Source organism: Chiloscyllium plagiosum, unplaced genomic scaffold (genome assembly GCF_037043375.1).
Source record: "Chiloscyllium plagiosum isolate Xiang-an unplaced genomic scaffold, Cpla_swu_hap1 HiC_scaffold_3, whole genome shotgun sequence".
Taxonomy (NCBI): Eukaryota; Metazoa; Chordata; class Chondrichthyes; order Orectolobiformes; family Hemiscylliidae; genus Chiloscyllium; species Chiloscyllium plagiosum.
This window is the reverse complement of record NW_028270141.1, coordinates 25,587,643-25,606,324: the sequence shown is the minus strand read 5'-3', so window position 1 is coordinate 25,606,324 and position 18,682 is coordinate 25,587,643. Positions and strand designations below refer to the sequence as shown.

The 18,682-nt window shown below is 40.3% G+C and overlaps 1 protein-coding gene across 2 annotated transcripts in view; it reads right to left on the bottom strand.

Annotated features, from left to right (window-relative positions):
* The window catches only part of pxdn (peroxidasin), a 245,960-nt gene that overhangs the window by 50,020 nt on the left and 177,258 nt on the right, over positions 1 to 18,682 (bottom strand). For both annotated transcript variants that reach the window (XM_043678736.2, XM_043678744.2), the window contains 6 exons: positions 12,266 to 12,538; positions 9,871 to 9,987; positions 8,918 to 9,076; positions 8,050 to 8,162; positions 1,121 to 1,277; positions 218 to 326 (listed from right to left, as the gene is read on the bottom strand). In XM_043678736.2, the coding sequence (XP_043534671.2) occupies positions 218 to 326; positions 1,121 to 1,277; positions 8,050 to 8,162; positions 8,918 to 9,076; positions 9,871 to 9,987; positions 12,266 to 12,538 (928 nt within the window). The remainder of the gene's footprint in view (positions 1 to 217; positions 327 to 1,120; positions 1,278 to 8,049; positions 8,163 to 8,917; positions 9,077 to 9,870; positions 9,988 to 12,265; positions 12,539 to 18,682) is intronic.

Genomic DNA, 18,682 nt, shown 5'->3' with positions numbered 1-18,682 from the left:
ATACTTGGCATGAAGGATGCCTAGTAACTTTTCAGCTGTTTTCTTTTGGAACACGGGATGAACCTAAGTTCTTCTGAAAATGTCAAAAGTGTGAAATATTTTTAAATGTACCGTCAAAAAGCGCTATTTGAAAAGCAGATTGTACAAGGAATATAAAAGAAATTCCGGAGTAACACTCCACAAACCAGCAGAACATATCGGCAGAATTTGCTTTTACCTTTCAAATAAATCTCTACGAGTGGAATTGATGGCACTGTCAACACTGTGAATGGCTTCTTTGATTGAGGACTCGACAAAAGTGTCTCCACTTCGAACAATGTCTGGGACTGTTGAGGTGACAGGGAAGTTAGACATGACGGAAGCAGAGATAATTTTAGATTATATTTTTAACTTTATATCAACAGCTGATATATGACAAAGGAAAACTAAAGTATCTATGCAATCACGCTACAAATTCCAAATGCTACATATTTTGCATTATTCATTATAACAGAAACATGTAACTTTCACGGTAGTTAAGGTGATGATTAGCCACAGTAGCAACATTGGGACAATCTGGACCCTTATCTGCTGGCTGCTAAGTCATGGAATCATAGAATTCCTACAGTGTGGAAACAGGCCCATTGGCCCAACTAGTCCACACCAATCCTCTCAACAGTATCCCACCCAAACCATTTCCCTACCTTTACCCCTAACTAATGCACCTAACCAAAACATCCCTGAACACTATAGGCAATTTAGCCAGGCCAATTCACCTAACCTGCACATCTTTGGACTGTGGGAGGAAACTGGAGCACCCGGAGGAAACCCACGCAGACACAAGGAGATTGGATAAACTCCACACAGACAGTTGCCCGAGACTGGAAGCAAACCTGGGTTCCTGGCGCTGTGAGGCAGCAGTGCTAACCACTGAGCCACCGTGCTATTCCAGTAAATGAAAAACACGAAAATCTTAGTGAAGGTGAGGTAACAAAATAAAAAGGAAATGGAAGGGCAAGGTTGACCATGTGTTCACATCCATTCTAAACCAAATTCATAAATTAATCCACATGAATTTCACAATCAATGTTAATGATAACAGACTCATTAGATCCAGCACAAGCCCATGTTATAGACTTACCAACAACAGTCAGCACCATACTAGCTGCAGAATGATCAATGCTGTTCCTGGCCACACACTCATATCGTCCCTGATCTGCAGGTCCAACATCATGAATAAAAAGGAATCCTTCAGGGCTAATGTGGAATTTTCCACTCTCTGTAATCTGAATTCCATCCTATATTGAAAACATTGTGTCACTGTTGTATATTTATACAGACAATGTCATTATCTTTGAGATAATGCTTTGATATTACTTCGCAGATTATCAATCAACAGCTTAAGTAGATTAAAGACATTCACTGCTGCCATTATAGCTTTGTATTATGTCTGAACAAGGACTTACTAAATACATATTAGATTAAATATCATTTCAGCATTTAGGCAACAAATTTGAAGTATTCTGGAAAGAAAATTTCCAGTACAACATAGCTTCCCAAGATATAACCAAAGTTATCTTTAAATAACTTGCTTGACTCTGAACAAGTCGTTAACAACAAAAGAAAGCAACCGAAAGGCATTTATATAGTGCCTTTCCTGATGACAGGATCTCTCAATGGGGCCCGTAGTCAGTGAAATATTCCTAAATTGTCATAATGTAAAAAATGTGCCAACCAATTCATGCACAATATGGCGTGTGAGGACATCAATGGTCAGGTAATCTGTTTTACTGAAGTTGATTGAAGATCAACATTGACCATGACATCAGGAATAATTCCAGAATCTTCCCCAAAAACAGTGCTGTGGTATCTTTTACACCCACTTGACAGAACACACAGGCTCTCTCTTTAACATCTTATCCAAAAGACAGTACTCCCTCAGTACTTCAGTATCAGGCTTAATGTTTGTTGTTAAATCCTGAGGTCAGATGTCAGAGGACACTGGGGTCCCTGCACCTTACCCCAGTCCCATTGCTCCCAATGATGTAACCATCAGTTTCAAACCCAAAGCTCTTAATAATAAAAAAGTGGTAATTATTGTTCCAAGGCAAGATCCTCTCAAATGTCTACTGTCAGCCCACGCAGTGAGTGTTTCTGGAACAGACACTTGGCATGCAGTTCTCCCACAACAAGTGAAAACTATACTAGGGGAAGGACGAGATTATTAAGGGACGGTCAAATGACCATCTAAGGATCTCAACTAGTCCATAGGCACAGGAGTCTCCATATACCTCGCCAGTGCTGATAAAAATGTACTGGTGGGGGGGAGGGGGGGAAGGGGCAGACAGACAGGAAATGGGTATGGGGCTTTATAGAACACCCCCCCCCTTCCCCTTAGAGTGGGCCTTGAATCCACAACTGTGACCAACTTGGCCACAGCACATCTTTTTAAAGTTTTTGTGACTGCATTCTAAAACATTCACATGGATTGGCAGTGCTGCTGAAAGAAAGAAAAACTGCAAGAAAAAGAGAGTGAGAAAGTGAAAACAAGAAAGAAAAAGAAAGTGTGAAAAAACAGCCAAAGTAGGAGTGAAGAAAGAGAGAGCAGGGAAAGAAATGAAGAACAAAATAAAGAGTAAAAAATGAGAAAGCAAAAAAAAGTGAAAGAAAGCAAGTGAAAGAACAGTGAAAGAAAGAGCAAAAGAAAGAACGAATGAAAGAAAGAGCAAAAGAAAGAACGAATGAAAGAAAGAGCAGAAGAAAGAAACAAAAGAGAACTTTGTACACCTCAACTGTGTTCCCCCATCAGCCTTCTCTATTCAAAGGAAAATACCCTCAGCCTCTCCAGCCTGTCTATTCCAGGCAACATCTTGGTGAAATGTTCTGCACCCTTTCTAAAGCAATCACATCCTTCCTATGTGTGTCAACCAGAATGACACACACTACTCTAGCTGTGGCCGAATTAAAAGACAAAATTAGTGCAAGAGCCTTTGCAATCTCCTCCCTCACCTCCCGCAGCAGCCTTGGATACACTTCATTTGCGTAGGGATTTATCGCTAAATCACTAATACTTGCTCCTTCTCAATTTGTTCTCAAGTATATTACATCTATCTCCCTGACTTCTAGACTTCCCTCTCCCCTACAGAGTATTTTCTCATCAAATTAGCATGACTAGATCGCAAATTAATTTTCATTACTTTAACGAATGCAATCCTAGTCGATGCAAACTGATCTTATAAATTAACCAGATCATACTGGTATCATTTTTGTGACTCTTCATTCACAAAACAATACATACTTTCTGAAGCATGGAGCAGTACTGCAGACATTATCGAACAAGACCTTTCTCAAACTGAAACAATTCTTTTGATGTAAGTCCTTTTGAGATAAAGATTAATTCTACTAACACTTTTTTTTTTTCTCTGTACCTGTTCACCAGATTTTGACATTTGTTTTCCTTGAACCTCCACATCTCTTCGCTGTGCCATTGTTCCTACCTTCAAATCATTTTTAGAATTTTTTTCACTTATTATTGTCATAAGCAATGAGATACAGGGAAAAGTAATGTTTTGCATGTTATCCAGGCAAATCATACCTTACATCAGTATATCAGGGTAATAGAACAGACCACTGAATATAGTGCTACAGCTACAGAGAAGGTACAGAGAATGATCACCTCTAAGATATGAGAGGTACATTCATAAGTCTGATAAGAGGAACTAATCTTGAATCTGCTGGTATACGTTTCCAACTTTTATTTTTCTTCGGTACAAAATGAATGACATCATGCTTCCCACATTGACTTGCCCTTCCTGCTCATGCTGTTCTTAAGGAAGCAGAATCTATGATATTTTGGGATCTATTACACATCAAAAATTAATGAGGATTAATAATTCATCAGAATTGTCTCACCACGAAAACAGTGTGGTCACATTACGTGTCAATAGATGCATAAACATTATGTAACTGCTAAAGTGCAATTAACCTGAATAAAATGCAAAGCTCACCTAGCCCTTGGGCCTCTATTAATTTTATAAAATGTGTGGATACCTCTCAGTTTTGAAATCAGAAGTTTTAGATAGACCATATAAAATCAAAATCTTTGTATTGTGTTAAAATGTGGGGCTAATGTACAGGTTGAAACCTCAGGTTCACATATTCTCAACACTTGCCTTCTTCTTTATAATGAGCCCAACAAATCTTTGACATTCTCTCTCCCATGAAGATAATCTCTGCAAACACAAACAACTGTGTCTGTGTAACCACATCATGGTTCAATGTTTCAGAGGTTTATAATTAAGACAATTGTGAAACTTTGTGTTCCAACCTTTCCCATGATAAGACTCCATGTTTGTTTCTGTCTTCTTCCTCAGTCTTCTCTAAAGTCATATAACTGATTATCACATGTTCCCAGGTCTCACCCAAAGCTGCTTTAGCTGCTCGAATGTCTGCTGCTTGGATACATGAGAACAGTTCAAAGTGCTCCATCTCCAAATTTATCTCCCATCCAATGGAGATGGAGATTCCCTACAATTGATGTTTTTGTATAACAAACATTTTAAATACAAGGAAATTAACAGGGTGTGTGTGTGTATCCACTTTGCATCACTCAGATGGCTTGCATGTTTACAGTTATATTCTACTTCAACTACAGGATTTTCGTGGGAAGAATAGCACCAACTTGTTTATTTTTGAAATCTCTCTTTCAATCCCATTCCATTTTTAGTGCAAGTGTAAACCACCAGGTGCATTTACTTTTCAAAGATACTCTGGCACCCTGTACAGAAGTCACAAACAGAAATTCAATCTGGCAAAATTGAGAGGTGCAAATCTCTCATGAGTCCAAACATGAGTCTTCATGTCTAATTAAGCACCCAGTACAATCTGATGAAGATCTACAGTCCATTAAAGTTAAAAAGTTAAAGCAATGGTCAAAATGATAGACTTTAAGCTTCTTAAAATATGGCAGAGGACATCAGACAAGGAGGATAAAATACGTTGATTGACATGAATCAGAATCCAAGTCCAGAGGTTGGAGGTTTTATGTCTGTTGGAGTATTTGGCTGCTTCCAACAGATGCATACCACATACTTTAACACTTCAATAGCAATCAGGTGTTGAGATTGAGAAGCCAACTGAAATGAGATTAAGCACAAATGGCTTTTTGGCAGTATCTATACAGTCAGGTTGAAAAAGATTGTAAAATAAGTGAGGTATATATAGTATTACATGTGAAATAAGAGCAAATGTTATGCACATTAAGGATTCAATTAACTTCAAATTCAGTCGTAGATTAGATCTCCTACAGTGTGGAAGTGTACACCAACCCTCCGAAGAGTAAGCCACCCAGACCCATTTCCCTCTGACTAATGCACCTAACATTAAGGACAATTTAATATGGCCAATCCACCTGACGTGCACATCTTTAGATTGTGGGAGGAAGCCCACACAGACACAGGGAGAACGTGCAAACTTCACACAAACAATCGTCTGAGGCTGGAATCGAACCCAGGTCCATAGCACTGTGAGGCTACAGTGCTAGCTACTGAACCACTATGCTGTTATCTTCCAATGAAATTAATCACCAAACTTAATGTAAACATTAACCTTCCAGGCATGTGGATTTTTGTTAAAAAAGTTTGCCTGAAGTTTTAAAAAACAGCCCTAGGTTAAGGGAGCTTATATTTATCATTAAATTATCAACATAGAATAATAATCAAACAGTAGGGAAACAGACCCTTTGATTCAACTTGAACATGCTGACCAAATTTCCCAAGCTAATCTAGTCTCACTTGCCTGCATTTGGTCCATATCCCTCTAGATCTTTCCTATTCATGTAATTGTCCAAACATCTTTTAAATGTTGTAACTATACCTACATTGACCACTTTCTCTGGTAATTCAGTCTACATACAAACCAACCTGTGTGGGAAGAAGTTGCGCCTCAGGTCCCTTTTAAAGCTTTCTCCTTTCACCTTAAAATTATGTCCCATAGTTTTGGACTCCCCATCCTAGAGAAAAGACCTTTGCTATTGACCTTACCTACGTCTCTCATGATTTTATAAGGTCACCTCTCAACCTCCTATGCTCCAGCAAAAAAAGTCCTAGCATATCCAGCCTTTCTTTGTAACTCAAATATTCCATACCCGGCAACATCCTGGTAAATCTCTTCTAAACCCTCTCCAGCTTAATAATATCCTTCCCATAACTGGGTGACCAACACTGGACACAGTATTCCAGAAGAGGCCTTACCAATGTCCTGTGCAACCTCCACATGACTCCCCAACTCCTATACTCAAAAGGTTTGAGCAATGAAGGCAAGCGTGCTAAGTGCCTTTTTGTATGTCTGTCTCTGACACAAACTTCAAAGAATTATGTACCTGCACCCTTAGGTCCCACTGTTTTACAATGCTACCCAATGCCCTACCCTGTACCAAAATGCAGTATCTTGCATTTATCTAGATTGAATTCCATCTGCCATTTTTCAACAGATTGACCCATTGATAAAGATCACTTTGTAACCTTAGATAACCTTCTTCACTGTCTACTATGCCACCAATTTTAGAGTCATCCGCAAACTTACCAACCATGCTTTCCACATTCTCATCCAAATCATTATGTAAATGACAAACAAAAGAGGACCCAGAACTGATCCCTATCGAACACCGCTGTTCACAGACCTGCAGTCCGAAAATCAACCCTCCACCATTACGCTATCTCCTGCCATTAAGCCAATTATGTATCCATTTGGCAGGCTCACTCTGAATCCCATGTGACCTAACTTTACTAACTATTCTATCATGTGGAACCCTGTTGAAGGCTTTTCTAAATAACATCTACTGCTCTGCCCTCATCAATCTTTTTGGTAACTTTCTCAAAAAACCTAATCAAGTTTGGGAGACATGATTTTCTTGTACTAAACCATTCTGACTATCCCTAATAGAATTTTGCCTCTCTAAATGTGCATAAATTCTATCAATTTACTCAGAACCAAAGTCAGACTCACAGGTATATCATCCAACCTTTCTTAAACAAAGGTTTAAGCCACCCTCCAGTCATCAGGCACTCACCCGTAGTTCTAAATTATGCAAATATTTCCACAAGGGTTCTCATAGTATCCTCCCTTACATCCCACAACATTCTGGGATACATTAGGTCAGGTCCTGGAGATTTATCTACCTTTACATATTGCAAGACCTCCAGAACTTCCTCTTCTGTCATGTTAACTGCTTCTAAAACATCAAAATTTATTTCTCTACATGCTCTAGGTTCCATTTCTTTCTCCACAGTAAACACCAACACAAAATATTAATTTAGAATCTCCCTCAACTCCTGGGGTTTAACACAAAGCTGACCTCCTTGATCTTTAAGGGGTCCTACCCTCTCTTTAGTTCATCTGGAGGATAATCTCTAGAAAATAATTTTCTTTTTCATTCTGCTGACAATAAATGTAGAAGTGTCAAATTGTTAACCAAAAACAGTAACAGATAACCTTTTATGCATTATCTATATAAAATAAAATGTGGCAGTCACAAGTTTTTCAAACTGACGCTTTCATTGTTGCTGAGCTCTTATCTGCATTGTATGTGTTTATAATTGACAGTTATAATTGCTCCTTACACTAATTTTGAGTTTGCGGAATCAAGGCAAAATAGAAGATCAATTTTACAGTTAATTTTATAATTCTACTTTGTAAACATTCCAATGAAATCTAGAAACTACGGAAGTTTGTCTGTAAGACACAATGTCCATAAACGGTATTCAAAGTAAACATGATGTGTACTAAGTTAAAAATCACACAACACCAGGTCATAGTCCAACAGGTTTATTTGGAAGCACTAGCTTTCGGAGAGCTGCTCCTTCATCAGGTGGTTGTGGTAAAGTTTTTAACTTTGTACACACCAGTCCAACACCGGCAGCTCCAAACCATGATATGCACTGACGCTCTTAATTCTGTTTTTGATCTCTCCTCAGTGAGGTGAAATCAGTTTCCTTTTAAAAGATGTGCATGTGTTTTAAACTACCACTTGGTTCACCTTTCAAAGCAGCTTTTACTGAAGTTCTCACCTACCTTACTCCATGTTACAGTTGGCTCAGGATCCCCCCGAGAACCGCAGGGAATCTGCACGTCTGATCCAGCAGCAACCGTCAGATCAGCTGGGGTGTTTATAATGACCAGTGATACTACAGGCACCAAGAGAAAAAAGGAAAATAAAACTTGTTTATGGTGGACACATGAATTTGGAACTGCTGCTGTGTGATTATTTTCTTCCCATGTGACCTCAAGTCTCTGCCAAACAAGGTAAAAGCAAGCAAATCTGTTGTGCAAATGTATTCCAACTTTGTTAGCCATGGCTATCATCTTGTTCTCAGTTTTGGTTGGGGTTGGTGTGCGTACAGAGTGCATGGAACAGACGTTGGCCAGTGGGTCTTTTGCTAAGATTGCATGTTCTATCCAATTCTACAGAGGATGAATATGCGTCTCGGTGTGTAATCAGACTCCCGGCCCCGAGATGAAGCCCAGTATGGTCTGGCTTGGAAGAACTTTTATTTCTCCAGTTTTCCAAATTATTGCTGGACTTTATAATCTCTTTATTTTTCTAATTTTTTCTTAAAAATTTGGACTTAAGAATCAGTACCTTGCTACCGAAGATGGCCAAGTTGCGATCTGTAAACTTTTCACTGTATCCATGTGAGTACATGTGATAATAAAGCAAGTTCTAATATCAGACGTAATTCAAGAATTAACTTCATCTGGGTGTTTATGATCCTACCTGTAATTTTTTTGTTAGAACAACAATAAAGAGAAGTAGGGGGTACGTGGACTGGTCTACAAAACGGAGCAACATCTCACTTCTAAGTTGTCATTACGGTTCCAAAAAAAAGATTTCTTTACATTCATTTCAGACTTTTTTAATAATGCTAGATCTGAAGAATACCTCTGCGCTGTACAGTCAGCTGGGCTGGAACTCGGAGAGCACCGACTATGTTATCAGCTTGGCATTCGTATTGCCCTTCGTCATGAAGAGCAACGCTGGAAATCCTCAGTGTCCCTGGGGAGAGGATTACATGCCGCCTGTCCCCAGGAAGCGGACTGCCTATAAACCAAAGAGGATTTCTATTACACTTCAAAAACTGGTCAGATTTCTGATAGCAGCACAGCAACACCAGCTCCATGTGATTTTTTTTTTAAAATTGCTGCACTCTAAGCTAGGTCATTTCTTACCTGAAGAGATCTACCTCAACAACATCAGCAATGCTTACATTCATGGAGCATGTTTGGTAGCCAAGGCCAAAATTACCATACTGAGCAATGTGCAAATCTTTAAAACAAGTGTTTTCATGAAATAAATATCACTTTTGGGATAATGAGCAGTGTCTGAAAAAAACAAGCATATGTGCAAATTATTCCTTAATCTATCTACTGGAAAAACTGAAAGTGAGTTCTTTATAAAAATGCCAAGCTTTTACTGATGTGGTCTCCATGTAACTAACAGTGCAAATTGGAATAATACAGAAAATTATTTTAATGCACTATGATAAAAAAGAGGAAAACTGGCCAAAAAGGGAAGTCACAACCAACAGATTATAATAAGTTCTCAAATCATCACTCATATTCTATGTTCATTAATCTTATAGGAACAGTAAAAAAAAAACCTCCAGTTAGTAACATCAAAACTATCTACACAAAACGCAACTCAATTGGGTACAGGCTTCATTCTACAAAGCAAAAAAGACAAAGATGAAATTAGAAAATGCTGGAGAAGCTCAGCAAGTGTGGCAGCATATGTTGACAGCAACGATTGAGTCCAACAGTTAATAGAGATAATGTCAATTTGTTTCGTTGGTGCTTTGCCCAAATTCATCCCTGACAATAGCCTGCACATCATACCTCCTTTAGTCCATGTTATAGTTGGTGCAGGATTACCCTCAGCCTCACAATGAAAATCCACAGTATGTCCCTCGATAATGGTTTGATCTTGCGGCAAGATTGTAAACTGAGGTGGAGCTACAGAACAAAGGAAAGGGGGAGAAATTGATTTTTTTCAAAAGAAACTCTTTTTAACTTCAAACATAAACACAACATAAGTGAAATAAAGTTATTTACATTTCAGAAAGTAATTCAACAAGCAAAGCAATGCACAGGCACTCACTTCTAGAGAGGACTGCGCTGAACATTTGGAATTTTATCTAGGAGATACAGAACCTCAACTGGGTAACATTTGGGAGTTCTATGAGCTGTTCTGGATAACATTACTAACAAGGACATAACATGTTCTATAGAAGGTGAACAAAGATTTATTCAAAGCATATCTGAACTAAGGTATGATAGACATCAGGGAAAGATTGAGAAGATGGGCAGTGATTGCAACGATGTCAGCCAAGTGGACCTCATCGAATACGAGTTCCCTGACTGGGGCTGTTAATTTGATCCATCAAGGAGTCCGAGCTGACAGATACACACAGGAGAAAGTGAGGACTGCAGGTGCTGGAGATCAGAGTCGAGAGTGTGGTGCTGGAAAAGCACAGTAGGTCAGGCAGCATCCCAGAAGCAGGAGGATCGACGTTTCAGGTGTAAGCCCTTCATCAGCAATGAGGCTTATGGGCCGGGGGCCTGAGAGATAAATGGGAGGGCGGGTGGAGATGGGGGTAGAAGGTAGCTGAGAATCGATAGGTAGATGACGGTGGGGGAGAATGCGATAGGTTGGAGAGGAGGGTGGAGCAGATAGATGGAAAAGATGATGGACTGGTCAAGAGGGCAGTGCCGAGTTGGAGGCATGGGACTGGGATAAGTTGGGGGGAGGGGAAATGAGGAAACTGGTGAAATCCAAATTAATCCTGTGTGGATTCAGGGTCCCAAGGCGGAAAATGAGGCATTCTTCCCCCGGGCGTCGGGTGGTTAGGGTTTGGCAATGGAGGAGGCCCAAGACTTACATTTCCTTAAAGGAGTGGGAAGTGGAGTTGAAGTGTTCAGCCACGGGGTGTTGGGGTATTTTTTGGTGCAGGTGTCCCAGAGATGTTCTCTGAAACAATCCGCAAGTTGGCGACCTGTCTCCCCGATGTAAACAGGAGTGTCAGACATCTTGTTCATTCTGAGAGCTGGCTCTGAGAGGCTAGAACAGTGTCAAGGACTCTCCACATGTAAATAAAGAGTGACTTGGTGATGGAATACTGGCCTCTGTGGAGTTATTTCAAGATAAAACATTTTCTGCAGAGGTGTGATCTAATAAAAATATGTAAGATAATGTAATTATTTTTTAGACTAGATGTGGAGGACATGTTTTCATTTATTGATGAGATGGGAATGTGTGCGTGTGAGTGTGTCTACAGAAGAATTTGGGGGAGCATCTGATGTACAGTGCAGTTAGAATTTGGCTCTCTATCATAAGAGCCATTTGAGGTAAACAGTACAGATGAAGTTAAGATGCAATGAGATAAAAACATCTGGGACAAAGGAATGTAAGGATATATTGATGAGTTCAGAGAAAGAAAAGCACAAATACGTTGAAATAGTTATCACAGTTTAAATGGATCTGAATTTGCTCTAAACTAGATAGAGGATGCTGCGGCATTATGGTAAAGTAATTGAAGTAGCAATCTTGTGTTCTGGAGAACATGACACATAGTGAAATCTGGAATTAAAATATACTCTAACGGTGACTATATCATCGTTGTTGATTATTGTAGAAATCCATCTCTTTCACTATTGTTCTTTCAGGAGTGGAATCTGATGACATGAGCAACGTGGCTGAGCTTTAATTGCCCTTTGAAATGGCCTAGACAGCCAATCAGTTCAGGGGGATAACAAAGGCCAGCCCTGACAGTGATGCCCACGTAGAGTCATAAAAGATCTATAGCACAGAAAAGGCCCTTTGGTCCATCAAATCTGCACCAGTCAAAATCAACCACCTGTTTATTGTAATCCCATTTTCCAGCACTTGGCCTATAGCGTTGTATGCGTTTGCATCACAAGTGCACATCTAAATACTAAATAATACATATAAGGATTTATGCCTCTACCACCTTTACAGGCAGTGAGGTCCAGTTTCTCACCAATCTCTGGGTGAAAAAAAAGTCCTCACATTCCCTTTAAACCTCCTGCCCCTTATCTTTAATCTATGTCCCTGGGCAATGATCCCTTCACCAAGGGGAAAAGGTTCTTCTCTGTGTATGCCCATCATAATTTTATACATCTCAAAAATATCTGTCCTCTGTCTCTTCTGCTCCCAGGGTAACAACCCAAGTCTATCACACATGAATTTTACTATGACACTTTCTGTACATACCTTTGATTATAATGAATGCATTTGCTTGAATGGAGTCCTGATTGTTGTTTGCATGACATGTATATTGCCCACCATCTGCTTGGACTACATTCTGTATGTACAGTCCTCCTGAGGAAGTTATGGTATAGCGAGGATCATGGGGTAAGGGCGACCCATCACTTCTCATCCAGGTAATCCGCGGCTGAGGGTTTCCTGTTGCACTGCATTCCAAAGTGACACTCTCACCAACCAACACTTCCGTATTTTGTGGTTGAATTACAAAGGCAGGCCGAGCTATTTTAGGGAAGAAGAATCAAATTCATTTCAAAACCATGGAGTAGCAAGTCAATATTTCTACACAGTCGACTCAATATCTAGATTCTGGGCTTAACACTATGATTCCTTCCTCTGATAATGAAAAGATGTCCAACTTTTCAAGTAGCGTTGATATCTGGTTTGCATTACCATAAACACCATGATGTTAACCATTCACATTGCTGTAATATTTCACATTCATTCAGGGGCTAAATATTTGGGCAGCCCTCATTAGGGGCGGCACGGTAGCTCAGTGGTCAGCGTTGTTGCCTCACAGCGCCAAGGACCCAGGTTCAAGTCCAGTGTCGGGTGACTGTCTGTGTGGAGTCTGCACATTCTCCCTGTGTTTGCATGGGTTTCCTCTGGGTGCTCTAGTTTCCTCCCGCAGTCCAAAGATGGTTAGGTGGATTGGCCTTGCTAAGTTGTCTGTAGTGTCCAGGAATGTACAGGCTCGGTGAGTTAGCCATGAGAAATGCAGGGTTACAGGTACAAGTGTGGGTGGGACACCTTGGGGGCGGGGCGGGGCGGGGGGGTTACTGCAGACTCAGTGGGCTGAAAGGCCTCTTTGTGCACTGCTGGATTCTATGAAACATATTTTTGAGAATATTATCCAAGCTTCTAAACTCAATAACGTATGTTTTACTTGAAGGTAAGTTTGTGATTTTGAAACCATGTGCAGTGGGAAGTGTGCATTTTCTTCATGGGTAATGTTGTATCAAGACTGAAATGGGAAACAGAATATTCTGACAGAGAGTAAGTTGCTTTCCTGATCATTAAACCATTAGGTTCCAATAAATGCTCATGTGACCAAGGGTTGCCTTGGGGATAATTAACTAAGAAGCAAAAGGTAAACAGAAAAATAAGTCCAGTGGAGTTGCTGTAGACATTATTTTGTTTCATAACATTGAGGATGTGTGTATAGAGGAAACAGGTTGGGTAATAAAGCAATTTTCTCTTTAGCCGTTTTAGAACACATCCTGGTGTTAAAGCACAGCTCTAAGAATACAGCAGGGGCTATGTTAACGTATCTGTTATTATAGTTGGAAAGTTCAGAATACTGACAACAGGAAGCTTAAGGCGTTGCATATTGGACAAACCAAATGTTGAAACTTCAGTGCTGCCAGAGCTCAATGGACCATATAAAGAGGTCACGATGGGAGTCTGGAAAGAGAACAAAGAAAGTTTACAGCCCAGGAACAGGCCCTTCGGCCCTCCAAGCCTGAGCCGATCCAAATGTACTGTCTAAACCTGTCGGTCAATTCCTAAGCATCTGTATCCCTCTGCTCCCCACCTACTCATGCATCTGTCCAGACACATCTTAAATAAATCTACCATGCCTGCCTCTACCACCACTATTGGCAATGCATTCCAAATGCCCACCACCCTCTGTGTGAAGTACTTGCCATGTGTATCCCCCTTAAACTTTCCACATCTCACTTTGAAAGCATGACCTCCTGTTATTGAATCCTTCACCCTGGGAAAAAGCTTGTCTCTATCCACCCTGTCTGTACCCTTCATGATCTTGTAAACCTCAATCAGGTACCCTCTCAATCTCCTTTTTTCTAATGAAAGTAAACCTAACCTACTCAACCTCTCTTCATAGCTAGCACCTTCCATACCAGGCAATATCCTCGTAAACCTTCTCTGCACCCTCTCCAAAGCGTCCACCTCCTTTTGGTAATGTGGTGACCAGAACTGTACACAGAATTCTAAATGCGGCCGAACCAATGTCTTGTACAATTTTAACATGACTTGCCAGCTCCTATATGCAATACCCTGTTCAATGAAGGCAAGCATACTATATGCCTTCTTGACCACTCTATCCACCTGTGCAGCAACCTTCAGGGTACAATGGACCTGTACTCCCAGAGTCTTTCTGCCCATCAATTTTTCAAAAAGGCTCTACCGTTCATTGTATAATTCGCTCTAGAATTAGTCTTGCCTAAATGCATCACATCACATTTGTCTGGATTGAAACCCATCTGCCACTTTTCCGCCCAACTCTCCAGTCTCTCTATATCCCCCGTATTCTCTGACAGTCCCTTATGCTTTCTGCTACTCCACCAATCTTCGTGTCATTTGCAAACTTGCTGATCATACCAACAGTGTCCTTTTCCAGATTATTTATGTATATTACAAACAACAGTAGCCCCAACACTGACCCCTGTGGAACACCATTGGTCACCTTTCTCCATTTCGAGAAACTCCCTTCAACTACAATTATGTGCTATTGGGACTGTCGTGAACAGCGTAAACATGGTGTTGGTGTGAATCCCATCCAAGGGCTTTAGATAGATTATAGCTGCTGGTGAATATGATTCAAAAGGTCAAACGGTCACATGGCAAATGGAAGATCCTACATAGCAGAGGCCAATTGGGAAAAGTTCTGAAATTGCATGGGGTCATACATTTGTGCAGGAGGTGACAATAGCATGCTTATAACCATGTATTTTTGTTTTCACTGCTAATTAAAGAGAAATTTACTTTTTACTGTAACATACCCATCATTATTAATTAATTTTAAAATTATATTGATTTTAGTTCATGTGTTACAGTAAAGGTTTTAAATAGTGAAATCTTATTCACTATTCAATGGATCTCTTTCCATTGGCTGTATAGGAATTTCCTTTCCTTATTTAAAAGAAAAGCTATCAGTTTCTATGGGGATCATAGCATCAGCAACTAATGGAAATTTGCATATCACACACCACAATTTACTTTGAGTAATTGTCAGCATGTATATCATACAATCTCCTAAAAAAAATTAACAGCCCCAGAATTGTACAATGTCAACGCATGTATAGATTAGATTAGATTAGATTACATTACAGTGTGGAAACAGGCCCTTCGGCCCAACAAGTCCACACCGACCCGCCGAAGCGAAACCCACCCATACCCCTACATTTACCCCTTACCTAACACTACGGGCAATTTAGCATAGCCAATTCACCTGACCCTGCACATCTTTTTTGGACTGTGGGAGGAAACCGGAGCACCCGGAGGAAACCCACGCAGACACGGGGAGAACGTGCAAACTCCACACAGTCAGTCGCCTGAGGCGGGAATTGAACCCGGGTCTCAGGCGCTGTGAAGCAGCAGTGCTAACCACTGTGCCACCGTGCCGCCCACTAGAGTATAATATCATACAATCTCCTAAAAAAAATTAACAGCCCCAGAATTGTACAATGTCAACCCCAGTGTCGTCCCAATTGAAGGGAATATGGACTTTAGAATCAAATGTGTAGAAGAGGAGGATGCCCAATTGTTAATGTATCAAATTTATGGACATTAACAGGTAAAAGATTTCACTGCATGTGCATCACTACATCCCCACATTAGAGTAGAGCCTCACCATGACTCTGGCCCTGCACTCATCCCTGGAACATCTGGACGACAATGACATCCACATCAGGCTCCTACTTATTGAATACATCTCTGCCTTCTACACTTAATTCCAAAACAACACATCTCCAAACTCTGGGACCCAAGTCTCTGCTCCCCATTCTGTAACTGAATTCTCAACCTTCTGACCAAACGATCGCAGTCAGTAAGGATAATAAGGATAGCCGACAACATGCCCTCCATGATAATCCTCAACACTGGTGCCCTACAAAGCTGCATACTCAGCCTCCTACTATACTCCTTATGCAAACATAACTGCATGGTCAAATTCCACACCTGTCCATTTACAAGTTTGCTGATGACACCAGCATTGCAGGTCGGACCTCAAACAATGATGAGTCAGAATATAGGAAAGAGACTGAGTGCTTAAGGGCATGGTGTAAACACAGCAATCTTTTCATTAACATCAACAAAACAAAGGAGCTAGTCATTGACTTTAGGAAGCAGAATGGAGAGAATACCCTTTTTGTATCAATGGTGCTGAGGCGGAAATGGTCGAGAGCATCAAGTTGCTGGGAGTGATGATCACCAATCTGTCTGGTCTACCCAGGTTGAGACTACGACCAAGAAAGCACAACATCTTTACTTCCTCAAGAGGCTCAGGAAATTCAGCATGTTCTTAAAGACTCTTATCAATTTGCACAGATGCACCATAAAAAGCATCTAGATACGTCACAGCGTGGTGTGGCAGCTGTTCTTCCCAAGACTGAAACAAACTACAGAGAGTTGTGAACATAGCCTTTTCCATTATGCAAACCAGTCTTCCATCCACGGACTTTATCTATACTTCCCACTGCATCGGAAAAGCAACCATCATAATCAAAGAGCCCTCCACCTCAGTTATACTCTCTTCCGCCCCTTCCGTCAGGCAGAAGATATAAAAGTTTGAGTACATGTACGAACTGCTTCAAGAACAGCTTCTTCCCTGCTGTATTCAGACTCTTGAATGGACCTCCTAATGTTAATGTTGACCTCTCTGCACATTCTCAACAGTGTAGTCTGCACGCTGTTCTGTTACCCTGATCCGCCTGTAAAGCACGTTAAGACAACACTTTTCATTGTACCTCAGTACACATAAAATCAAGTCAAATCAAAACAAAACATTTCTTGGTTAATGACTCCATTTCCTTTTGCTCTGAGAGAGCAAGCTGATTAATATCATGTTTTCTTTCAAAATCTTCTCTTGGAATCTTTTCTCAGAAATGTCCAAATGTTCCATATCCAAATGAAGGAAATGCATGTCAATCACCTGTATCTGATGTTATGAATGGTAACATCGCAATAAGCACAAAACCCCACAACTTCATACACTGATACTCATACTGAAATCCTGGCCAGAAGCCCAGCAGCAAAGTTATAAAAATTAAGAATGTCGATGCTGTTTAAACATTTCAGGTAAAGGAAATTTATTGCCAGGCATGTACAGCACAACTCATAAGACTTGATATAGCTACAAACAAAAATAAGTTTAGATACAGACATTTACCAATCACCTCTGCTTACATCACCCACTACTAGTTTAGAGAAAAAAATATTATCGTACCAATTAATTACCTGCCAACCTAATTAATACCTCTCTGCTTCAGGTTGAATGTCTTGCTGTCTTTGGCTCCATCTCTTGGGCTAACACTTCCTCCCTCATGGAGGACATTATTTCCTCCCTCATTGGACCAACATCCTTCCATGATGAATCTCCCAGAGTTAAGCACTCAGTCTCACTAACCTTCCTGTGTTGTACAAACATCCAATTGTTTATAAGCTCCATCACTCTAAAACAAATTAACCATCAGCCAACTATGCTCTAGAACGGAGCAAATAGTTGTGCCAAAAAGCTTTGTAACTGCATGCCTACATTGTTTATCAGAGTCTAAATAAACAGTTTGGTGTCACAGAAGTTGTGTGTCTGTCAGGATATCCGATGGTCTGAATTTGCACGTACTTTCAAATATGTTGGTCCAATTGACCTTTCCAACATCATGTCTTTTTTTTGTAACTTCATTCATGGGATGTGGGTATCACTGGCTAGGCCAGCATTTATTGTCCATCACTAACTGCCAGAGGGCAATAAAGTGTCAACTACATTGGTGTGGGTCTGGAGTCATACATAGACCAGATCAGAGAAGGATGCCAGTTTCTTTCCCTAAAGGACATTAGTGAACCAGATGGGTTTGTCCTACAATTGACAATGGATTCATAGGTATCTGTAGACACTTAATTCCAGATTTTTAATGAATTCAATTTCCCCCATCTACCATGGTGGGATTCGAGCCCAGTGCCCCAGAACACTACTTGGGTCACTGAATTAATAGCCCACTATGCCGTCATCTCCCTATGAGTGTATTATTGAGTATATTTCAAGTCTTTTCATCAGATTGCAATGGCAATGCTAGCTAATAAGAGGAATTAATAGAGGATGATACTTGCATTTATAAGGCACCCATGAAGCTGAAGTGTCACAAAGGCGGTCAAAAGACACACTGAATCATCATTTTATGCTGTGAAATTCGTACAAATGAGAAACTACAAATGCTGCAGGTCCGAAATACAGAACTTAAGCAGAAATGGAACGACATTCAAAGAATGGGAAACAGAAGACTTTTGTCTCAGATGTTCAAACTCCACATAAATTGCTGAGGTCAATTCAATACAGAACTTCACTGACAGCAAATGAGCTGAAAATGCCAAAATGCAGAGATTTACACAAGCTTCTAAATTACATCT